Here is a 24,726-nt window from a genome sequence, read left to right on the forward strand (position 1 = left end):
AATGTTTATTGTGAATGAGCTAAAGAGGGGCTCTACGACTATTACCAACAGCAACCAAATCAGAAGGAGAAGGAGGAAATCTACAGACATGGTTGAGGGGGAGCGTGTCAAGTGTGCGGGTAGAACCAGAAGGTCTTGACAGGAGCGCAGTGCAGAGAGCGAACCCATCGAGATCAGAATCCACCCACCCGAGAGCCCAGAAGAAGCCCTGCGATCCGATTGGCTCGGACCGAGCATCTCGGTGTGTCGACCGCAGAGGATCAGCCAGACAGCGGGAGAGGCGAGGCAGTGAGATCAGAGGAAAAGGCAATGAGGCTCACAGTGAAATCCAGGGCTGAGCACTACAATAGACAGGCTCTGAGCCGGGAGACGGGCTCTGACCTTCCAAAGCCAACAACCGGAGCTGGGGTGGGGGGAACGCCGGGAAAAGAAAACAAAAAAATAACAGAAGACGCATAAAGAAAAGACAACAAGGTCTGCGGTGGCGACGGATCGGCTCCGTCTCGCTCGCCCCTCGCCCACGCATGGGTCTATTTTGCGACACATGCCGCCTTTCCACAAGAATTGACGATGGAAAATGTGAGCCGGGTGTGACGCCAGTGGCAGCCCTTTGGCCCGGTGCTCCACCGAGCGCTGCTCTGCGTTTGATTGGCCGGGTCTCGCTGACACGAACACGATCCCACACTCAGTGTCTCCGCCTCCCCCCCCCCCCCGCCTCTCTGGATGTCTGTCGCTGGATTGGTGGGGTGCTAATACAGCCGGGGTGCGAGACACCAGACAGAGCAGCAGCAGTAGCAGCGGCAGCAGCGCCTTGCTTGAGTCTGGCTTTTTAATTGCTCGCCTCAGCGGAGAAGCCCAACGCAAACATGTGCCTCTGGCAGAGCCCACACTCTCTGTGCCGCCAAACCACACACACACACGCAACCACACACCAACCACAAACACACACACACACACGATACACCCCAGGCAGCCACCGCAATATCAAACAGACCTTGTTGTGGTCAAGTTCCGTAGGAAGTGTTTGAACAGCACTGCAACGCACAAGCTGCACTGACAACCGATACAGGAGATAAGGCAGAATCTACCAACACGTCAAGAGAGTGTGTGTGCGTGTGTGTCTGTGTGTGTGTAGGCCTTAAGGTGTGTGTCCAAGTGCTTGCATATTTATGCATGCATAATTCTGTTCATGCGCGTCTCTGTGCACCTCCGGCACCAGGATATTCTTTAATAATCTCGCACGTCCCGAAACAGATCTATGGCGAATGATGGGTGCGAGACGCTGTCGCGTGTGCGAGTTTGAGAGGTCGTCTGCGTCCCGCGGTGAGGCTGCGGAAGTAAACAGACGGGCTGATGCGAGTGGACCGCCTCGCACACTCCGACTCATGATGGGCTCCGCTGAGATCTTGCAGGATCTTCATGGAAACTAACTGGTGACGTGGCAGGTAGGTATTATCTGCCGTGGCTTCAAACCGTAGATCACGGCACCAGAGACTATGAGAGTGTGACTGCAAAACCACAAAAAGGACAACGTTGAGTACTGCGGAGGCAAACAGGAACAAACTACCAACCTAGTCTGGTGTTGAAACATTATTGTATTGCAGGGTGACACTAGAACATTGAACAGACTACTCAGTGGTGCTTATTTAATAAAAAAGGGGGGAAAACTTGGTCCTCAGAAGCAACTTCATGGCGCCTGGTTTTATAAAAACTCGAATCATCCAAATATATGTATTTTTTTAATAAACTGCAAATTCTTGGAATACAAATCCTGCCAAGAGTCAGCCCTGGCGAGAGCAGCCTCCTAGTAGAAAAAAACAGCGTCTGGAGAACTGGTCACCTGAACAAACACTTGATTTAACCAGAGCAAGGGCAAAGAATAAGAGGCTACGGAGGCGGAGTGAAGAGGTTTAGTGAGCGGAAGACCAGTGATCTAAAGGGTTAATGAAGCCGGACGGTAGAAACACAGGTCAGCTAGTCAGCGAGCTTGAAGACAGTTATAAGCACCACTCACCATATCAGCAACACTGCAGTTATCATCATCAACAAACATCACCAACATGACATCAACAACAATAATGCATTGTGTGAAAGTGATAAACTATGTAATGTATGTATGTATGGTTATATGTGCATAGGTGGGAGAGAGAGAGATGCAAAGTGTGAGTGATTCTAAATTATAGTGTGCATAGGTATGTGTGCGACAGTGTGTGTGTGTGTGTATAGATGTGTGTTTGAGTGTGTCCGAGTGTGTCTGTGTGTTCGAGTGTGTGAGCGTATTTGTATGTACACGCGCGTGCATGCGTGTGTGTGTCTGTGTGTCTGTGTGTGTGTGTGTGTGTGCGTGTGCGTGCGGGTGTGTGGTTGTGTTGAACTCACCTCTTTGGCTCTCTGCACAGCATCGCTGGAGGCGTTCCTGATCTGTGGCGATGACTTGGTGTTTATCTTGTCGTAGAGCTAAGACAAAAAAAACAAACAATCACTCAATCAATTCATAAATTAATCAATCTGTGAACGCACCAGATGGTGCATAGAAAAATTCAACAGCCTGAAGTTGACAAATCCGTAGTGATTTACTTTTCCACTCTCTCTCGCCACCTCCAGAGCTTGTTTAGCGCTGAACCACAAGCAAAACTGCCCCGTTTAACCATCAAGTATTTATGAATGTATTTGCATAAAACAACTTCTAAACAAGGAAGAACAAAGTGTTTATTGAGCGAGCCGTTATTGGGTGGGCGGCAGCCACTGGTGAATACACTGGGGTGTTTTAATGATAACAGGCTAGCTTAGCCCCTGTGTTTACAAAGCACCAGCTGACTAATAAACCACACTGAGACACAACAGACTTGCATGGGCCCAGACACAGTTAAGGCTCTAAGCAATGGTTAATTGAGTGTGTGTACGTGTGCGTGCGTGTGTGTGTGTATATACATATATACACACACGCACGCGTGTGTGTATATATGTATGAGTTTGTGTGCGCATGTATGACTTTGTGTGTGTGCGCATGTATGAATCTGTGTGTGTTTCAGTGTGTGTGCGCATGTATGAGTCTGTGTGTGTGTATGAGTGTGTGTGTGTGTGTGTGTATGAGTGTGTGTGCGCATGTCCTGGGGTGAAAGCGGTCACAACCACACTCCAAACAAAGGCGGCAGCTGTGCGTGGAAGGGGAGAGGCAATGAAAGAAAGCCATTGAACACAGCAAGGACACTGCAAGAACAAACAGACAAACAAAGTGCTGCATCTCATGAGGAAGATGCCCAGCGCACTGCATGCCGCGGTGGCCATGGGCACCGGTCATGAGGAAGACAATGGACCACATGTAATTCACAACGACAACAACAACATTGAAAATCGGTCACCAGGGCCTTGTTATGTCGACGCAAGTGTGTTTCTGTTTGGAATATTTCCTGTAGATGAAACCTGATACAGGGGGAATCCAATATCACCACCACTTATAATTTCCCCCCCGGAAATACGAATAATACGAATCTAAAACTACTCTTTGCAGGAATGAGTTGTCAGTTGTCAGGCCCAGGTGAGCCCAATGTTTGTCAGTAGCCTATATTTAAAACCACTGAAGATCCTAAATGAATTTATAAAGATTCATAAAAATAAGAAGATGGGGGGGTTTTGGGCAAAAAACAGCGACATATTGCTCGAATAAGCTTCTGGGAAATGTGTGTGTGTGTGTGTGTGTGTGTGTGTGTGTGTGTGTGTGTGTGTGTGTGTGTGTGTGTGTGTGTGTGTGTGTGTGTGTGTGTGTGTGTGTGTGTGTGTGTGTTCGTGTGTGTTTGTGTATGCGTGTGTCTGTGTGTGTCTGTCTGTGTACATGCATTTCTTTCCTATGAAGGTGTACAGTTCGTAATTATGTTAATATGCTGTAGGGAAAATAGCAAAATCCTGCACATGGCGCTTTCATTAAGACAGATGGCGAGAGCGAGAGACAGAGCGAGAGGGAGTGAGAGAGTGGCGGAGAAGATGAGGGTTAACAAACAATCTGCTCTCAACCCGCCTGCTAAACACGGGCAAATACCGCGGGAAAAGCCCTACCAAACAAATAAACTCGCTGCCCGACCAGACACCAACCCTATTAGGCAGCTCAAGGGCCGTTTGTATATCCCTAATAAAGCGCAGAGTCAAACGTCTCAGGCTCGCCGATGTCTGACCGTGGAAACATTCAGGCTGTGTGTTCCCCCACCAGCCCAGAGGGTCGCTCATTACGCCGCCCACGCACACAACCCAGCACCAGAAACAACGCCGCCGAAAGCTCCTTATTATACGTATCAAACGAGGAGAAACACACACGCGCGGGCCATGCCTGGCTCACTACAGATCAACCCACTCCCATTAGCGCTGCGGTAAGAGTCGAACACGGGAAGATGTTGAAAACAACTAAACACTCACCAGGGAGATGGAGAATCTGAAGTCGGAAGGAGGATATATTAAACTGCTTGTGGTCTCTCCCACACACAGGCACGCACAAGCAAGCACTCACTCAGACACGCCGATCAAATGTACACAGACGTCTAGTTGTGTAAGCCAGCCGGCTCCATCACTTCCATCCCCTCTGCTGGGTCTCCTCATGGAGGCTATGGGACAGAGGGGGGAGAGGAGGAGGAGGAGGAGGAGGGGGGGTGATGTGGAGCCGGGCGTGTGGGCAGCGTCAGCGGCTCGGTACACACAGTGACCGCCACTGAAGAGGCCTGACAAATCAATCCATTGTTGCCATCTCCCCCCCCCCTCCCCCCAATCTCAGCCTGGGTCTGGACCCGCTCTCTCTGCCTGCTCGGCGGGATGGAAGGAGGACATCTGCAGCCTGCAGGGTCCCAGCGATGCAGCCACAGGTCCCGCCCCCCTTCCCTAGTCCTGTGTTGTTGTAACACCCGCCTTCCTCGTCAATCCAATTTGCAGAACCCTTTGAGCAAGGCATTCAATTCCCTGGCCTGTCGTACAGAGCAGAACTTCAGGGTCATGATGGCTAAAGCAGCAGCGGCATCAGCTAGGTCATGTGCTTACATTTCAACACCATAATGGAGTCAGACGCACTCCGAGGTTCCAGCTCCCCCTCCCCCTCTCTTTTCCAACCCAGTGTTAACAGAGCTCTAACGCAGTATGACACCATGGGCCGAGCAGGGGCCCAGCTGGGTCGGCTCCCGGGAACCCGGTACAGTGAGGGCTGCTGGCCGAGAGCCGCCTCTTGGCCAAGCCAATAAGGGCCCCGGCCCCGAACTGGAGACGAGCTGCTGGCAGGGCCCCAGACAGTAGATCAGCACCGAATAAAGGGCAACCGGAGACCGGAGACAAAGACACAAAAGCGTTTATGGAGCAGGAGATGGAGAAAATGGAAAAATGGACCATAATAGGAAAGAGACAGCGAGAGGAAGATGTTGAATAAACGGAAAAATAAGTTTTAACGGGGCCAACGTTCGTGACTAAACTCAATCCAAGCAAGATCATACTATCTCACACTGCAGTCAGCAGCTGATGATGATGATCAAGGGGAAGGTTGTGGTGGCTCACTATGAGTCACACTCGGCTGCAGATGGGGGATTACCAAAAACTTTAAATATGTGATAGAATCCCATAGCATTTCATTGGTTTGCATTTACAGGGAAGTGTGCGCACGTGTGTGTTTGCGTGTGTGTGCGTGCGTGCGAGCGCGCGTGTAAGTAAGTGTGTAGGTCAGGCGTGCGTGTCAACAGGGAAATGCTTACGTCGAGGAGTGTGTGAAGGTGCTGGTCCTGGAATACACTGTGGAGGAAGTCCAGGTCCTTCTCGCTGCAGTCGGTCAGCGCGTGGATCTCCTCCAAGCTGTCCAAAACCTGAGACACAGCACCTGATGGCGACACACACACACACACACACACAGTGGAGTTCAGATACTAGTTGTTATTGTCTCGAATGCCTTCGGCATCCAGTAAACATGCAAAAAAAGATAAGACATAATAAACATTTTAAAGAGGATGAAATGCGTGTGTTTCCTGAATGACCGACGGAACACGTGTGTTTTCCTGAATATGACAGCCGATTTGGTGGGAAGAAATTAGGCTTAAATTCCCAGGACAGGATGGGGCGCTGGCGTGTGCGTTACAGAGCAGGGAGGTCAGACATGCAGCATCACAGCAGAGCGCCACCCGGTACCTACGTTCGGCCGCTAGCAGTCCTAGCGGGAGGGAGGCGGTGACACAAACAAATAAACAAAACACAAACAGAGAGATTTGCCATCGTGTGAGGTGACCGAGGTCAGTGTCAAGAGCGACATGTCGATTGCCTCGATAACGTCGTGCAAGCGAAGAGAAGGAAGGAAGAAATCACAACGACACGTCGGTAACACTCTTAGCCGGCGCGGTGTTTGGATTTCGCTACGCAAAGGTATTAACTTACAAACTGCTTTTATAGCGGTCGAGGGAGAGGCACTGCTCTCAGAGCCAGCGACAAAGCAAGAGTACAAACAGTGAAGTGGAGCAGAGCACATCGTAAAACGAAGGGTGTGTTCGAAACCGCGTACTTGCTTACTACTCCTACTAACTATGACGTCAAATTGAGTAAGCGAGAACTTAGTAAGCGAGTTTAGGTAAGCGAGTAGTATCCGAATGTCTTCTACTTCCGGAAAGATTTTGAGTAAGCATCGCTAGCTTACTAGACGTACTAAACTGCCCCAGAATGCACTGCGTCTATTCAAAAGAACAGTGGAAGCAATGGCGCTAAACGGGGAGCCGCAGCAGCAGTGCTTTTAATAATTGTTTTAACATATCACCGCAAATCCTTAGGTTGAAGGTGTACTGTGACGTTAAATGTGACGTTTATATATTTATTTATAATGTTTATTAACGGCGCCCGGTCGGTAGGTTATTGACACGTCATTTGATTCACGTCATCTGAGGTGGTTAAGTAAGGACGGTCTTCTGAACGTCGATTACTCAAATGGATTACTCAATCATTATTTAAGGATTCGAGAAGTAAGCCAAATATTTAGTAAGTAGTAAGCAGTAAGCAAGTAGGCGGTTTTGAACACACCCTAAGTCTTCCTGGCCCTGTTAACACACACACACACACACACACACACACACACACACACACACACACACACACACACACACACACACACACACACACACACACACACACACACACACACACACACACACACACTCTGTCCACCAAGTGTCGGGTCGGTCTTACTAAACATTCCCAGGTCTTGATTTGATATACTTATTGATCCCGTGGGGATATCCGTCCTCTGCCCCTAGACCCATCCTATGCTAGCTGCAGCGGGCTGGCTACATGGCAGTACCTGGGGACCATCTCCAGATGAAGGGCTCTTGTCCTTGTTAGGGGCAGGGCCGGAGTGTTAACTTGCATGTTTATGGTGGAAGAACCATACAAACTCCACAAGGAAGGCTCCATCGCCTGGGGGGTTCGAACCCAGGACCTTCATGCTGTGATGTAGCAGTGCAGGCCACTGAGCCACCAGGCCACTCATGTCTGCGTGTCCTTCTCAGGGGTTGGCTGACAAGCGCTCACTTCTCCATTCAGAAACTCGCGTCGCATCGTCGTGTTTCACCAAACTTAAAACGAACCGATGACTTGTTCTCATCACGAGTGTTGTTCTCAGCATTATTGTGTGAGACAGATGCAGCTGTGGTTTACGCACGTGTGTGTGAGTAGGTGTTGGTGGATTGGGCAGGCGAGGGAAATCAGAGAAGGTAGTGGGAAAGGGAAACGAGTCATCATTTTGGTCTTGACCAGATGTGTGTGTCTGTTTGTGTGTGTGTGTGCCTGCCTGCGCTTGTGTGTTTGTGTGTGTGCTCATGAATACCTGAGGACGTGGGATCATCAGTGAAGTCGTGAAGCTCCTCAGGAGGATCTCCATAAAAGGAGTTGAACTTGTGACTGGATACCGCCGCGAGCACTGCCCCCTGTGGCAACACACAGCCAGCAGACAACAGCTGTGAGCCTTCTGCCCCGGGCTTCAGGGGCGCCGTTAGGTGATTAGACTCAACATTTATTCATACACGTCTCAAGGCTCTTTGAGAACAAGCACCTCTTTTCCAAGAGAGACACGATCAGCAGCGATCGCACACTGGAAGTATTAAGGACAAAATTGCACCGCACACTTACAAATTCCTTGTATGTTAAAATGTACCTTGAAATAAAACGCATCTGATGTGTGTGTGTGTAATTATTTAGAGAGTGAGTGAGTGAGTGAGTGAGTGAGTGAGTGAGTGAGTGAGTGAGTGAGTGAGTGAGTGAGTGAGTGAGTGAGTGAGTGAGTGAGTGAGTGAGTGAGTGAGTGAGTGAGTGAGCACCAGACCTTGAGCTTCCTCCTGGCGTTGAACTTCCTCAGCTGTTCCACCGTCTCGGGGAGGTGGATTTTGTAGGCGTACCGGTCCCTCTCCTGCAGAACCAGAGGATTACATCAGCGACTGACTCCTCTATGTCCCCTCTATACATGTCCGCTCTATACATGTCCCCTCCACATGTCCTAGTGTGGAGACGACCGCTCTCATCCACGTACAACATTTATTCGTGTGGCTTCATCGCAAATGCCCATTTAAAGACTCGGCATACTGTTTGAAACAAATACAAATTCCACAGGGCTTTTCTAATTAGATTTACTTTAGCTAGTAAAACGGGACTTGAGTGCCTGTACAGACAGACAAGGTAGTAGAAAGCCCTAAACTGTTTCAAAAGTATTCCCTCGGGACAGACAAATCACTTATTGCTGAACAGTCGGCCCCAATGCCTCGTAACTGATACATCTGCTGCTGCTTTTAGAGAAAACGGAATATCCAGGCGTCCTTTCTTCGACAGTAAATACAAGTATTTCTTTCTGCTTTACTTCAAAAACAATTCGCCCAATAAAAGGTTAAAAGTCATGTGCATTGCAAGCAGCAGTGCAACTGTCACATTGGGTCTTTGCAAACAAAAATAATGTATCTGTTTATTCGCATTTGGTCTTTGCAAAGGGAAATGATGCCCCCCCGCCCCCGTCTCAGAGCACCATGGGGGGGTGGGGTGTACCTTGAGCCAGGGGTGGTTGAGGGCCTCGTAGACAGTGATCCTCTCAGCGGGGTCCAGCATCAGCATGCGTCTCACGAGGTCCTTAGCGCTCTCAGAGATGTGGCCCCACTGCCGCGGATTCATCTGACACACACACACACACACACACACACACACACACACACACACACACACACACACACACACACACACACACACACACACACACACACACACACACACACACACACACACACACACACACACACACACAAAGACAGACGGACACACGTTATAGCAAAAAGAAATGTATTCTGCGCATACTGTCAGGAGTGTATCGATGCTGTTGTCAACACGTGGTCTGCCTGACAGACATGGAATGCAACAGCTGATCCAGGGCTCTACCTACATAAATACATACCTGCGTTAACATACTGTATTAAAACTCTTTGGTTGACCTCGACAACGCCACAAAGCTGACGAGGGGCACATCTGTACATACATGTGCACATACACGTATATGAGAAGGCATATCTATTCAGACCTGTAATTCATGTGTTAAGACTTTTTCACACAGCTATAGATCAAAAAATGTAATTCTCTATTTATGGTTTCATAATGACTGAGTCACCGTTAAAACAAATGAGTTTCAGCTCTAATGCTGCTACTGTCTGTTATATGTTCCTATTTAGATTATTTGTCAGGATATTTTGTTATTATTGTCCGATTCTAGTTTTAACTAATGCCGGGCTTACACCAAAAGATTTTCACAGTCCCACACTAAAAACTGCAAGAGAGAATTTAGCGTTGGATCAAGTGTGATATTTAACAAGGGTTTTGTAGATATGGGGGGTGGAGATGGAGTGACCACAGGAGGTCTGATAACTTCCTGTTCGGGTTTCACACCTTTCTTGTCAGCATGCTGGCAGCAGGCAGCTTGCTATGTGCTGTACTATTATTTGGATCTATGTACTTGATTAAATTGTTTTAATCAAGTACATACAGGATCAGGGGTGGACTGGGACAAAAATTCAGCCCTGGCATTTTCTGTCCAGACCAGCCCACTACATTATCAGCACTAGGGGTGGGACGAGACGAACGGGAAGAACCCTGTATGTACTTGATTAAAACAATTTAATCGAGTACATACATCTGGGAAATTAGAGAGAGAAAAAAACAAAACATAGCGGACCGGACCGGCCCACATTGGGTCAACGGCCCAGCGGGACGATGATGCGCGGTATGGCAGAAGGCCAGTCCACCCCTGTACAGGGTTCTTCCCGTTCGTCTCGTCCCAGCCCAAACTGCAAGAGAGAACTTAGCGTTGGATCAAGTGTGATATTTAACAAGGGTTTTGTAGATATGTAGATATGGGGGGTGGAGATGCACCGACCACAGGAGGTCTGATAACTTCCTGTTCGAGTTTCACAACTTTCTTGTCAGCAGCACAAGAGACACAAACTAAAAAAAAAAAAAAAAGCAACAACTGCTATTTACAGTGCTGTACTATTATTCGGATGTATGTACGGTACTTGATTAAATTGTTTTAATCAAGTACATACAGGGTTCTTCCCGTTCGTCTCGTCCCACCCCTAGTGCTGATAATGTAGTGGGCTGGTCTGGACAGAAAATGCCAGGGCCGAATTTTTGTCCCAGTCCACCCCTGATCCTGACGCTCAGTGCATTTCTACCATTGCAAGTGCGGTTCTCCCAACACTGAATCACACACTACACCACACTGTGGCTCTGGGGGGGGTCACCTTGTACTTTCCCCTGCAGATGGCCTCAAACAGCCGCTCCTTGGTGCCGTAGAAGGGTAGGCAGCCGGAGAGGAGGATGAACAGGATGACCCCGCAGCCCCACACGTCCACCGGCTTGCCGTACGGCTCCCGCTTCACCACCTCGGGGGCCATAAAGTGTGGCGTGCCCACGCGGCCTGGAGGAAACAAGAGGAGAACAACCCGCTCAAAAAGACAGAATCAACCAAAGCGAACCATTGGCGAGTGGGCTTGTGAGTGCATGCATACATTTATTTAATAATATGTACACACACAAACACACACACACACACACACACACGTTTACTTCCCATTTAGCCTCCACTTTCATTTCCCTTTTATTGTACAAAACAATACGATTTTAATCATACGTCTTCAAATTCAGATAGGAGGACTTTGAATAAGGAGGTTGTCAGACCATTACACCGCCCAGAGTACACCATGAGTGGTCGCAAGCCAGTGAGTGTGTTCGTGTGTATCCTTGTAATTTAGTGTGTATGTATAATAATGTATAATGTGTAAAGCTGTGTAGGTGCATGCATAAATTAATTTAAATGTATCTATTCACACACACACACACAAACTTCTACTTGCCATTTAACTTCCACCTTAACTTCCCTTTTATTGTACAAAACAATAAGATTTTAATAATATTTCTTTGAATTCAGATAGGACTAGTTAATGTGTAAAGCTGTGTAGGTTGTAACGTACCGCCCGCCACTAGTCCCGACTCTCCGAGCTGGATGGCAACTCCAAACCCACCCAGCTTCACCGGGGCCGAATTCTCTTTGGATGCCAGCAACACACAGTGAGGCTGCGGAAGAAAGAAAGACAGGTTATTTAAGGAATAAGATTGTTGTTTCTTTTGTGTTATCTCACACTCTTCACTTGATAACATCACAAAACTCTGTATGGCACACCCAATTCCCGAACCGCAAAGCTTTTACCACTTTGCACACCCATGTTTTCTTCAAGCTATCTGAACGTAGGGACTTGTGGTGAGTAATGAGAGGTAAACATATGCTAGGTATAACTAGGGTTATGTTTGGAAGCAGTTTACTTTTGGTTGTCCAGTTACATTTTAAATTGTGTTAAGTCACTGATCAGAATAATAGTATGCCAGTCAGTATTTTTAGCTTTGACTTGATATTGTACACAGACCAGTGAAAAGTGTGAATTTGCTTGCCGGCGGGTCGGACGTTGTTTACAACAGCTAAACAACAAAGTTGAACGGTGCACAACATTTGTCAAAGTCCTCACTTCAAACAAGACTAGCAGCAGGAGAGGAAGGAGGTTATCTTCAAGCACCCGGTAAGCAAACAGCAATACCAGCCATACAATTCATACACAACATAAAATAAGTAAAAGATGAAAAAGAAACTGTCGAAGAAAAGGGGAAATTGCGAAAGCCATCCATGTAATGAAGCCAAAAAGCACATTTTTGAAAATACCACCAAAAAAGAAACATGTTGACAAAACTGGAAATAAAAGTCCTTGTGCAATATGAAAATCGCTGTTTTAGCATATAGATTCTGTCCTCTGCACCCTACACTTTGGGGGTAGTTTGCTGGAGTTTGTATTGCCCTTGTTCCCTTAGTCGTTATGCCTCGGATCGAAATGTAAACCCGGTTTGAGTCCCCAATGGAGCCGTTGGGAAGATGTTTCTGGGAATGCTTGCAGTGTTATATTTGGAAGGAATAACCTCTCTTATTGTGAACCCAGTCCGTAGTGGAGCCCTGAATGAGGGCCCGTGGTTTGTTTTCACTTGCTTGCTCATAGTTCGTAGTAATCCAACCCCATCTGTTTTTTGGTTGGCAAACCCCCCTTTTTCATTTGTTGCAAATCTTTCCCCTCTGTTAAAGCACCACCACATTCTGCACTTCTACATTTCCCTGTCGGCAGGAAAGGAGGTGAAGGAGAGATACACACAGAGGAGGGAACACAAGAGGATATCGAATGATGTATTTCACTGGATTCTTTTCTTTTCTTTGAATCACTACCAAGGGGAATACAGAAGAGTACTTTTGAGTTTTGAAAAATATGGAATTCGAGAGAATTCCATATTCCAACAGACGTGAGAGATGTTGGAATGAGTTTCGAGATGGATTAAGATAAAGATATTTCAGGCACCACATTTTTGAGCACCAAATGTAGTTCAATCGGCTGGATATATTCGTATGGTGAGTAGTATATGAATTAATTTATATATATATCGTTAGCGTTGAACCTCGCCTTAACCGCAACATTACCGCATGCAGATAAAATGCAGTTGGTAGCGAAGCGAGAATTTTGCTTCGTTCCGAGGAAATGTTAAAGCCCATGTTAGCGTGGTGGCCGGCAGAGCACAGTGATATTTTGTAAATTAGGGCAAGAGCATAGTTGATTTAGTACCAAGCACAGCAAGGACGAGACAGAGCCGGGCCCTAATGGGACCTTTCCCATCGGAGACAGATATACTACAGCTAATCTGGACAGGGAAACTAATCCCTCGTTCGTTGAAATGTGGCAAAGGCAAAAGGGAAATCGAGATAAAAAATTCCCCTCTATGTCTCATTGATCTATGAACTAGTGAGGTTCCACAGCAGTCATTGTAGCCCCTTCACCAACCAGGAACCTTTTGGCAAACCAAAACGCAGTGCACATATACACCGCTCAGGCATGCTCATATCTGCGGCTTTTTGCAGCCCTCCTCTATCCCCTTCAAGCTCCATTCTTCCCCCTCAGTAAAAGATTGTTTCCTCCAGGGCAGAATCTCCAGCCAACATCACCACCACAATCACACACCAGCACCTGCTTCTAGACACCTTCCAAGGAAATTGATCCCCCGGCAATTTCATACTTCAATAATACATCGTCCACAAGAACAACTTGATTTTGACAAATTGCCAAATGTGTTTTTTAACACGAGTCTCGTCTCGTGAATGGTTTTGTTGTTTTTTCTCAATTGCTTGTACCACTACATCGACTTATTTGCCCACTCCTCCATCAATCAGAGGTAAAGAACCCAAGAAGGACGAGCTCATGACGTCAAACATCCTCACCACAACGGCCATGATGGCTTTTCCTTTCATGAACTCCAGCGGCCCCGACAGCCAGGTGTCGGTGGGCCCGTCCCCCGACCCGCACTGTCCCTCGGACACCAGCTCCCTGCGGATCCCCCTGACGCTCTTCTACGCCCTCTTCGTCGTGCTCGGCCTGGCCGGGAACCTGCTGGCCCTGTGGGTGTTCCTGCGCGACCGCTCCGAGAAGGGCTCCGTGCGCGTGCTCCTGGTCAACGTGGCGCTGTCAGACCTGCTGCTGGTGGCCTGCATGGCCTTCAGGGTGTGGTACCACGGGGTGCGCGGGGAGTGCTGGGAGCTGGGCGCCACCATGTGTCACGTGGTGGGAAACTTCTTCTACATGAACATGTACATCAGCATCGTGCTGCTGGGGCTGATCAGCGTCGACCGCTACTTGAAGATCAGCCGAGGCGGGGTGCCGCTGCAGCGGCCCCGTGGTCTGGCGATGAGGTGCGGCTGGAGAACTGCCACCTGCACCCTCATCTGGGCCCTGGCGCTGGCCTTGACCCTGCTGCTGATCCTGCTCTCCAAGGAGACTCACCAGGAGCTCTACAGGTCAGTGTTAATCTCTGTGATGTAGCGTTCTTCTTGGGGGACCGGTCACCCCTCTAAGCATGAGATCCTCGCGTGTTTGTGGTCGTTGCTCTCCTTGCCTGTTTGTCATGGTGGTCGTTGCTCTCTTGTCCTTCCAGATGCTTCCATTATAAGTCACTCCAGCACTCCAAGTGGAAGGGCTACCTCAACCTCATGCTGGTGGTCGTCTTCTGGATCAGCTACGGCTGCATGGTGGTGTGCTACGTCAAGATCGCCTTCAAGCTGCTGAGGACGTCCAGGGAGAAGCCTGACCTGCCCAACGCGGCTCGCTATGCCCGGACGGCCAACAAGTCTTTCTTCATCCTCGTCCTCTTCACCGTGTGCTTCGTGCCCTACCACATAGTGCGCGTCTTCTACATCGTCAGCCAGATCACTGACACATCCTGCTACTGGAGGGGCGTGGTCTACCAGGCTAACGAGGTGGCCCTGCTCTTCTCTGCGCTCAACAGCTGCCTGGATCCCATCATGTACTTCCTGCTGTCGTCACCCATGAGGAAGCAGGTGATGCGGTTGCTGGGCAACGTGATGCGGGTGTGGGAAGCCGGGGCTAGCGGCAGCAGCTACAGTGTCGAGCAGGGTTCGGGCTCAGGCAGGACCGTCGCGAGACAGCAGTCGACTGGCCTGGTGGGCGTCTTCGGGAACAATACGGATGACATTACGAGCCAGCCATAAGATGGCGAAGGGCAAAGCCAGAAAGAATTGAAACGTCTGTTTATGTATTCCACAGCTTTGTTGAACACAATTCGAATTGTTCCTTTAAGGCAGGCTACTTTCTGTTATTTCTAAACAGGAGGACGTTGCTATGGACAAGCTTTCAACTGTTCAATATTTTGACATTATATTCTGTGTCAAATTGCTTTTATTAAACATTTATTAAAAATGATTATGAATGTATTATTTATTGGGAAATCTATGAAGAAAGAAATATCTTAATGTTTCCTAAATATTGAGATTTTATCTGAAAATGGGGTCAAACGTGTTTTAGAATGATTCTGTCTACACCACAAAGAGAGAGGCAGAGCAAATTTGAGTACTGGTCTCTTGTTCTCTTCTGAAAGAGCCAGATACATGCATATTTTATTTATTTTTTTAAACCAAATACTACTGATACACTGTGGCCCCTACAACATGCAATACTGACTTCTTTTGTTATATTTTCGCCGATAGCTAATTTCACTTAACTTAATACAAACAATGTGATCATCAAGATCAGAGTTTGCAGAAATAAAAAACAGATCAGTCAACTGAAACATTAAACCATCTGATAGGAAGATGGCAACATGTTTGTGGTCATGGGGGAGAAATGGGCACTGGCAATGACAATAGCAGAATGAGATAAGGAAACCTCATTAACCAGAGGGACGTGGTACCTCCCTTTCCGTCTAACGCAACCTCCCGTGTTCATAGTGTCATAGTCCGAGAACAGAACGGAAGAGTGCTCAAAGGAGAGCTGCTGAGGTGGACGACCACCGGTCGGGTAAGTACGTCTCCGATCTTCCTTTGTTTAAAGTATAACGTTTTTGTGTGTATCTCCCCGAGTGTGCTCATGTATTGTCCTAAGAGGCAATAGTGGCACCTTACCAATACAGTATACTTCTGTATTCTCTGATGCTTGTATGCGGTGCTCAGTAAACTTTGGTGATTGTCAGTTTTCACAAAGTGCCACTCTTCGGAGAGCGCTGCGGGAATCAAGGCCGCCCAGTTCTAGACTGGGTACCCCCAGCCCGTTCTGCCGTCCATTTGAGTTGTGACAATAAATGTTGTGGTTCATTTTATACTAGTCTCTGACTGAATGGTGGTTAGCTTTGCTCAATTGCTTGCCCCATTTTATTTACTTTTTTTGGCCATTCCTCCATCAATCAGAGGTGGAGAACCCACCAAGGACGACCTCATGAAGTCAAACATCCTCACCACAACAGCCATGATGGCTTTTCCTTTCATGAACTCCAGTGGCCGTGAGAGCCAGGTGTCGGTGGGTCCGTCCCCCGAGCCCGGCCCCTGTTCCTTGTACGCAAGAGATCCCTGCGGATCCCCCTGACGCTCTTCTACGCCCTCTTCGTCTTGCTCGGCCTGGCCGGGAACCTGCTGGCCCTGTGGGTGTTCCTGCGCGACCGCTCCGAGAAGGGCTCCGTGCACGTGCTCCTGGTCAACGTGGCGCTGTCAGACCTGCTGCTGGTGGCCTGCATGGCCTTCAGGGTGTGGTACCACGGGGTGCACATGTACATCAGCATCGTGCTGCTGGGGCTGATCAGCGTCGACCGCTACGTGAAGATCAGCCGAGGCGGGGTGCCGCTGCAGCGGCCCCGTGGTCGGGCGATGAGGTGCGGCTGGAGAACTGCCGCCTGCGCCCTCATCTGGGCCCTGGCGCTGGCCTTGACCCTGCTGATGACCCTGCTCGGCGAGGAGACTACCAAGGAGCTCAACAGGTCAGTGTTAATCTCTGATGTAGCATTCTTCTTGGGGAGCCGGTCCCGCCTCTAAGTATGAGATCCTTGCTCGTTTGTGCGGCAAAGTGGTCGTTGCTCTCTTGTCCTTCCAAATACTTCCAGTATAAGCGTCTTCGGGAATAATACGGCTGACATTACAAGATGGGGAAGGGGAATGCCAGCGAGAATTGAAACCTATGTATATGTATTCCACAGCTACAACAGAATTCTGATTTTTCTACTGAAGCATTCTCCTCTCTGTTATTTCTGAACAGGAGAACGTTGCTATGGACACGTTTTCAACTGTTAAATATTTTCTTGCCGTTATATTTTGTGTCAAATTATTTGTATTAAACATGCATTAAAAATTATTATGAAAGTATTATTTATTGGGAAATGTATGAAGAAATAAACACTTGAATGTTTCCTAAATATTGAGATTTTATTTGAAAATGACCCAAGGGATCAATCGTTTTTTAGAATGATTCTGTCTACAGCACAAAGAGAGGCAGAGCAAATTGGAAGGTCTCTTGTGGCTTTTTACCACCAAGCCAGCTGGCCACATCAACAGCACCACCCCTAGGCACAAAGACAAACGTTGAGGGGGTTTTGTTATTGTGGAGCACCCCCCACTGGAATGGAGGTGAAAATAATGAAAGAGCCAGATACGGGCAGAAAAAATATTTTCGAAACCAAATACTACTCTGATACACTGTGGCCACTACAACATGCAATACTGGCTTCTTTGGTTAAATTTTCACCAATAGCTAATTTCAATTATCTTATTAAAAAACCATGTTTCATCAAGATCAGAGTTTGCAGAGATGACATAAAAAACAGAACAGTCAAGAGAAACATTTCACAAAATTCAACCGACTGATAGGAAGTTGGTAACATGTTTGTGGTCATGGGGGAGAAATGCGCACTGGAAATGACCGTAGCAGAATGAGATCAGGAAACCTCATGAATCAGAAGGACGTGGTACCTCCCTAACTAAGCAACCTCCCGTGTTCAAAGTGTCATAGTCCAAGAACATAACGGAAGAGTGCTCAGAGGAGAACTGCTAAGGTGGATGAGCACCGGTCGGGTAAGTACGTCTCCGATCTACCTTTGTTTGAAGTATGACGTTTTGGTGTGTGTCACCCTGAGTGTGCTTATGTATTGTCCTAAGAGGCAATAGTGGAACTTTACGATACAGTATACTTCTGTATTCACTAGGGATGGGAATTGATAAGAATTTAATGATTCAGATTCCAATTCTGCTTATCGATCCGATTCCGAGAGACGCCGAGATCGTTTAATGGCCTGTGGCATGTGCCACCGCGACCACTGACATACCATGGCATATGCCGTTCTGGAACGGTAACTGCCGTTCTGGAACGGTAACTACCGTTCTGAAACGGTAATACCATGGCATATGCCTTTCTGGAACGGTAACTACCGTTCTGAAACGGTAACTACCGTTCAGGTGGAACGGTAACTGCAGTTCCCAACAATGGTATGTGACACCAGCATAACTCCTCCGTATAATTTCAAGACAGGTATTGCCGTAAATGTAAAGGTATATATATTTGGTATTTATTGACACAATATCACAACATAACGCCGTAAATAAAGGGATTTACACGTTTCTCTCGTCCGTGCTGTTAGGATATTTCCGATCTGTTTGTTGTTGCTTTTGTAATGACAGATGCTTTTGAAAACAGCCGGACTTGCACCGGTGACGGTAGTTATAGCCTAGCCTTCTAGGTGGCCATAGAGCTTTAGTCTATTGCTTTGTTCCAATATCCATACTCAGGGCCGTCGTAAAGGGGTGAAAGGTGATGACGATTCTAGGGGCCCACAGCCCTGGGGGGGGCCAAAAAAAATCAAAATAAAAATCAACTACCAGCCCATAGTACTAGTAGGCCTACAGGTTCCTATCATTTAACTCTGATCCAGTGTCATAAACCTTTCTATATCGACATGATCCAGTGGTATCATGGCATACAGGCCAAACGTTTTTCCACTGGCAAGCCAATTATGTTAATCGGAAGTTCCATTTCCTACTGGAACCACCGTTTTTCCGCTGCCATGCCACTCATGTAAAATGGTATTACCAGTTTCTACTGGCACCTACCGTTTTGCCGCTGGCATGCGACTTGTGTAAAATGGTAATTACCAGTTTCTACTGGCACCTACCGTTTTTCCGCTGGCATGCCACTCATGGAAAATGGTATTTACCAGTTTATACTGGCACCTACCGTTTTTCCACTTCTGTAAAGAGACGGTGGATCGTTGTATAAGGTAATAACGTTACTAATTTTTAACACATTTGAATTCAGTTGCGAATAAATTCCACATTATGTATTCATACCCTTTATACTACCCAAATTACTATATAGCACTGTTATTATATATACACACACACACACACACACACACACACACACACACACACACACGGCGTTAATAACAGATCGCGTCCCGATAGCTCCGCTGCTGCTTGACTCACTTGCGTCGCTAGTTAGTAGTGTATCAAACACGCGACAATCCTGCAAATGAATTGCATGCTTTGTAGCCAAATGTTTCTGCATATTGGAGGTAGTTCCCCCCTTTGACGAAATGGAAACGTTACAATTGTTGTCTTTTCGCGTCAAATACAACCAAGCTTTAGAGCGCTTCTGCCTCGGCGCCATGCTTTCTGAGTTCTGAATCGAAAGAAAGCACCGCGTGTGTGACGTTGTGACGCATTTGGAACGGCCGGAACCGATAAGCGGGATCGTTAAGCAGGCATGCTAACAATTCCAAGGAATTGGTTCACTGGGCACCGGTTCTGAACAAGACCCGGTTCTCGATTCCCATCCCTAGTATTCTCTGATCCTTGTACGTGGTGCTCAGGAAGCTTTGGTGATGAATCATCAGTTTTCACAAAGTGCTACTCTTCGGAGAGAGCTGCGGGACTGAGGGCCACCAAGTTCTAGACTGGGTACCCCCAGCCCGTTCTGCTGGCGATTTGAATTCCCCCTCAGAAGGGTCTGGAGAAGAGCAATATATTTCTTTCTGCTTCCGATACGTTTTTGCGTGAGCCAATCACCAAGCTGGCTTCTCCCCTGGCGCGCTATTGGCTGGTATAACACAGGGATGACAGGGAGGCGACAGCAAGCAGCAGAGTCAGTTGAAGTAGGCCCGTTGATCACAACTCTTGTGCTGAAGAAAATGACAGCCGACTCTCAAAACGAACGTGCAATCTACGATTGATCTAGGCCAGTTCCACAAATGTACGACAACAATCAGTGAAGCAAAATAACCCAGTGCTTCCGTTCTTACACAGAGCGATGGAGAACTCACACCCCCAAGATCAGATAACCCCAGCAACCCGGCCCTTTATCTCTCAACCAATCAGAAACGTTTTGGTGTTTAACCAGGACCAAAACACAGTGTACATATATACACCTATCAGGCATGCTCATATCTGCCTCCTCCATCCCCTCCCCCTTCACACTCCATTCATCCCCCTCAGTAGGAGATCCTGTCCTCCAGGGCAGGATCTCCAGTGAACCTCACCACCACCACCACCAGCACCACCACCTGGGTCTAGACACCTTCCAGGGAAATTATCTCCTGGCAGACTTCAATAATCCATCGTCCAGAAGAACAATTTGATAGTGACTCATTGCAAAATGTGTTGTACATAAATGTTGTGGTTCATTTTATACTAGTCTGACTGAATGGTTGTTAGTTTTGCTCAATGGCTTGTCCAATTGTATTAACTTTTTTTGGCCATTCCTCAATAAATCAGAGGTGAAGAACCCAACAAGGACGACCTCATGAAGTCAAACATCCTCACTACAACGGCCATGATGGCATTTCAGAACTCCAGCGGCCCAGAGAGCCAGGTGTCGGTGGGCCCGTCCCCCAAGTCCGGCCCGCCCTGTCCCTCGGACACCAGCTCCCTGCGGATCCCCCTGACGCTCTTCTACGCCCTCTTCATCGTGCTCGGCCTGGCCGGGAACCTGCTGGCCCTGTGGGTGTTCCTGCGCGACCGCTCCAAGCAGGGCTCCGTGCACGTGCTCCTGGTCAACGTGGCGCTGTCGGACCTGCTGCTGGTGCCCTGCCTGGCCTTCAAGGTGTGGTACCACGGGATGCGCTGGGAGCCGGGCGCCACCATGTGTCATGTGGTGCGCAACTTCTTCTACATGAACATGTACATCAGCATCGTGCTGCTGGGGCTGATCAGCGTCGACCGCTACGTGAAGATCAGCCGAGGCGGGGTGCCGCTGCAGCGGCCCCGTGGTCTGGCGATGAGGTGCGGCTGGAGAACTGCAGCCTGCGCCCTCATCTGGGCCCTGGCGCTGGCCTTGACCCTGCTGATGACCCTGCTCGGCGAGGAGACTACCAAGCTCAACAGGTCAGTGTTAATCTCTGATGTAGCATTCTTCTTGGGGAGCCGGTCCCGCCTCCAAGTATGAGATCCTTGCTCGGTTGTGCGGCAAAGTGGTCGTTGCTCTCTTGTCCTTCCAGATGCTTCCAGTATAAGGAGCTCCAGCACTCCAAGTGGAAGGGCTACCTCAACCTCATGCTGGTGGTCGTCTTCTGGATCAGCTACAGCTGCATGGTGGTGTGCTACGTCAAGATCGCCTTCAAGCTGCTGAGGACGTCCAAGGAGAAGCCTGACCTGCCCAACGCGGCCCGCTATGCCCGGACGGCCAAAAAGTCCTTCTTCATCCTCGTCCTCTTCACCGTGTGCTTCGTGCCCCTCCACATAGTGCGCGTCTTCTACATCGTCACCCAGATCACCGACACGTCCTGCTACTGGAGGGGCGTGGTCGACCAGGCCAACGAGGTGGCCCTGCTCTTCTCTGCACTCAACAGCTGCCTGGATCCCATCATGTACTTCCTGCTGTCGTCGTCCATGAGGAAGCAGTTGATGCGGTTGCTGGGCAGCGTCAGGCAGGACCGTCCCGAGACAGCCGTCGACCGGGCTGGTGAGCGTCTTCGGGAATAATACGGCTGACATTACAAGAAGGGGAAGGGGAATGCCAGCGAGAATTGAAACCTATGTATATGTATTCCACAGCTACAACACAATTCAGATTTTTCTACTGGGGCATTCTACTCTCCGTTATTTCTGAACAGGAGAACGTTGCTATGGACACGTTTTCAACTTAAATATTTTCTTGCCGTTATATTTTTTGTCAAATTATTTTTATTAAACATGCATTAAAAATGATTATGAATGTATTATTTATTGGGAAATGTATGAAGAAATAAACACTTGAATGTTTCCTAAATATTGAGATTTTATTTGAAAATGACCCAAGGGATCAATCATTTTTTAGAATGATTTTGTCTACAGCACAAAGAGAGGTAGAGCAAATATGAAGGTCTCTTGTGGCTTTTTACCACCCAGCCAGTTGGCTACATCAACAGCACCACCCCTAGGCACAAAGACAAACGTTGAGGGGGTTTTGTTATTGCGGAGCGCCCCCCACTGGAATGGAGGTGAATGTAATGAAAGAGCCAGATACGGGCTGAAAAAATATTTTCGAAACCAAATACTGCTGATACACTGGCCACTACAAAATGCAATACTGACTTCGTTGGTTAAATTTTTGCCAATAGCTCATTTGAATTATTTTATTACAAACCATGTGATCATCAAGATCAGAGTTTGTGAAATGATAGATAAAAAACAGAACAGTCAAGAGAAACATTTCACAAAATTCAACCATCTGATAGGAAGTTGGTACCATCTTTTTGGTCATGGAAATGGAAATGCGCACTGGCAATGACTGTCGCAGAATGAGAAGGAAACCTCATGAATCAGAAGGAAGTGGAACCTCCATTTCTGTCTAAAGCCACATCCCGTGTTCATAGTCCGAGAACAGAACGGAAGAGTGCTCAAAGGAGAACTGCTAATGTCGATGACCACCGGTCGGGTAAGTACGTCTCCGATCTTCCTTTGTTTAAAGTATAACGTTTTGGTGTGTATCTCCCCGAGTGTGCTCATGTAATGTTCTTAGAGTCAATAGTGGCACCTTACCAATACAGTATACTGATGTATTCTCTGATCCTTGTACGCGGTGCTCAGTAAACTTTGGTGATTGTCAGTTTTCACAAAGTGCTACTCTTCGGAGAGCGCTGCGGGACTCGGGGTCGCCCAGTTCTAGACTGGGTGCCCCCAGCCAGTTCTGCCGGCCATTTGAGTCGTGTCAATAAATGTTGTGGTTCATTTTATACTAGTCTCTGACTGAATAGCTTGGTTGTTAGCTTTGCTCAATTGCTTGTCCCATTTTATTTACTTTTTTCGCCCATTCCTCCATCAACCAGAGTTGAAGAACCCAACATGGACGACCTCATGACGTCAAACATCCTCACCACAACAGCCATGATGGCCTATCCTTCCCTAAACTCCAGTGGCCAAGACAGCCAGGTGTCGGTGGGCCCGTCCCCCGAGCCCGGTCCCTGCTCCTTGGACACCAGCTCCCTGCGGATCCCCCTGACCCTCTTCTACGCCCTCTTCGTCGTGCTCGGCCTGGCCGGGAACCTGCTGGCCCTGTGGGTGTTCCTGCGCGACCGCTCCAAGCAGGGCTCCGTGCGTGTGCTCCTGGTCAACGTGGCGCTGTCAGACCTGCTGCTGGTGCCCTGCATGGCCCTCAGGGTGTGGTACCACGGGGTGCGCGGGGAGCGCTGGGAGCTGGGCGCCACCATGTGTCACGTGGTGGGAAACTTCTTCTACATGAACATGTACATCAGCATCGTGCTGCTGGGGCTGATCAGCGTCGACCGCTACGTGAAGATCAGCCGAGGCGGGGTGCCGCTGCAGCGGCCCCGCGGTCTGGCGATGAGGTGCAGCTGGAGAACTGCCGCCTGTGCCCTCATCTGGGCCCTGGCGCTGGCCGGTACCCTGCTGATGATCCTGCTCTCCGAGAAGACTACGAAAGAGCTCAACAGGTCAGTGTTAATCTCTGTGATGTAGCGTTCTTCTTGGGGGACCGGTCACCCCTCTAAGCAGGTGATCCTCGCTCGTTTGTGCGTCACGTGGTCGTTGCTCCCTTGTCCTTCCAGATGCTTCCAGTATATGGTATTCCAGCACTGCAAGTGGAGGGGCTACGTCAACCTCTTGCTGGTGGTCATCTTCTGGATCAGCTACGGCTGCATGGTGGTGTGCTACGTCAAGATCGCCTTCAAGCTGCTGAGGACGTCCAAGGAGAAGCCCGACCTGCCCAACGCGGCCCGCTATGCCCGGACGGCCAAAAAGTCCTTCTTCATCCTCGTCCTCTTCACCGTGTGCTTCGTGCCCTACCACATAGTGCGCGTCTTCTACATCGTCAGCCAGATCACCGACACATCCTGCTACTGGAGGGGCGTGGTCTACCAGGCTAACGAGGTGGCCCTGCTCTTCTCTGCGCTCAACAGCTGCCTGGATCCCATCATGTACTTCCTGCTGTCGACACCCATGAGGAAGCAGGTGATGCGGTTGCTGGGCAACGTGATGCGGGTGTGGGAAGCCGGGGCTAGCGGCAGCAGCAACAGTGTCGAGCAGGGTACGGGCTTAGGCAGGACCGTCCCGAGACAGCAGTCGACTGGCCTGGTGGGCGTCTTCGGGAACAATACGGATGATATTACGAGCCAGCCATAAGATGGCGAAGGGCAAAGCATTGAAACGTCTGTTTATGTATTCCACAGCTTTGTGGAACACAATTCGAATTGTTCCTCTAAGGCAGGCTACTTTCTGTTATTTCTAAACAGGAGGACGTTGCCATGGACATGGTTTCAACTGTTCAATATTTTCTTGCCATTATATTCTGTGTCAAATTATTTTTATTAGACATTTAATAAAAATGATTATGAATGTGTTATTCATTGGGAATGTATCAA

The 24,726-nt window shown here is 48.5% G+C and overlaps 4 protein-coding genes across 4 annotated transcripts in view; 3 read left to right on the plus strand and 1 right to left on the minus strand.

Moving 5' to 3' along the window:
* caska (calcium/calmodulin-dependent serine protein kinase a) overlaps positions 1–24,726 on the minus strand; it is a 115,341-nt gene that overhangs the window by 21,621 nt on the left and 68,994 nt on the right. Inside the window, 8 exon segments of the mRNA XM_060040300.1 lie at positions 2,380–2,457; positions 5,718–5,839; positions 6,149–6,166; positions 7,823–7,922; positions 8,318–8,401; positions 9,028–9,150; positions 10,767–10,942; positions 11,496–11,598. Coding sequence (XP_059896283.1) covers positions 2,380–2,457; positions 5,718–5,839; positions 6,149–6,166; positions 7,823–7,922; positions 8,318–8,401; positions 9,028–9,150; positions 10,767–10,942; positions 11,496–11,598 — 804 coding nt within the window.
* Positions 13,674–15,125, plus strand: LOC132448779 (probable G-protein coupled receptor 34). The gene is made up of 2 exons (XM_060040303.1): positions 13,674–14,398; positions 14,536–15,125. Exons 1-2 carry the CDS (start codon positions 13,674–13,676, stop codon positions 15,107–15,109), a joined length of 1,299 nt encoding a protein of 432 aa, XP_059896286.1. The 3' UTR covers positions 15,110–15,125.
* Positions 16,230–22,136, plus strand: LOC132448782 (probable G-protein coupled receptor 34). The gene is made up of 3 exons (XM_060040306.1): positions 16,230–16,403; positions 20,742–21,253; positions 21,367–22,136. Exons 1-3 carry the CDS (start codon positions 16,230–16,232, stop codon positions 21,848–21,850), a joined length of 1,170 nt encoding a protein of 389 aa, XP_059896289.1. The 3' UTR covers positions 21,851–22,136.
* Positions 22,441–24,503, plus strand: LOC132448780 (probable G-protein coupled receptor 34). The gene is made up of 2 exons (XM_060040304.1): positions 22,441–23,799; positions 23,914–24,503. The coding sequence occupies exons 1-2, from the start codon at positions 23,192–23,194 to the stop codon at positions 24,485–24,487; spliced, it is 1,182 nt and encodes a 393-aa protein (XP_059896287.1). The 5' UTR covers positions 22,441–23,191; the 3' UTR covers positions 24,488–24,503.

This window comes from Gadus macrocephalus, chromosome 20, assembly GCF_031168955.1.
Source record: "Gadus macrocephalus chromosome 20, ASM3116895v1".
Lineage (NCBI taxonomy): Eukaryota > Metazoa > Chordata > Actinopteri > Gadiformes > Gadidae > Gadus > Gadus macrocephalus.

Coding starts and splice junctions, on each gene's coding strand:
- LOC132448779 (XM_060040303.1), top strand. CDS start 13,674: ATGTGTTTTTTAACACGAGTCTCGTCTCGTGAATGGTTTTGTTGTTTT. Junction 14,399..14,535: donor ACTCACCAGGAGCTCTACAG/GTCAGTGTTAAT, acceptor TTGTCCTTCCAG/ATGCTTCCATTATAAGTCAC.
- LOC132448782 (XM_060040306.1), top strand. CDS start 16,230: ATGGTGGTTAGCTTTGCTCAATTGCTTGCCCCATTTTATTTACTTTTT. Junction 16,404..20,741: donor CCAGTGGCCGTGAGAGCCAG/GTGTCGGTGGGT, acceptor CCAGAGAGCCAG/GTGTCGGTGGGCCCGTCCCC. Junction 21,254..21,366: donor GAGACTACCAAGCTCAACAG/GTCAGTGTTAAT, acceptor TTGTCCTTCCAG/ATGCTTCCAGTATAAGGAGC.
- LOC132448780 (XM_060040304.1), top strand. CDS start 23,192: ATGGACGACCTCATGACGTCAAACATCCTCACCACAACAGCCATGATG. Junction 23,800..23,913: donor ACTACGAAAGAGCTCAACAG/GTCAGTGTTAAT, acceptor TTGTCCTTCCAG/ATGCTTCCAGTATATGGTAT.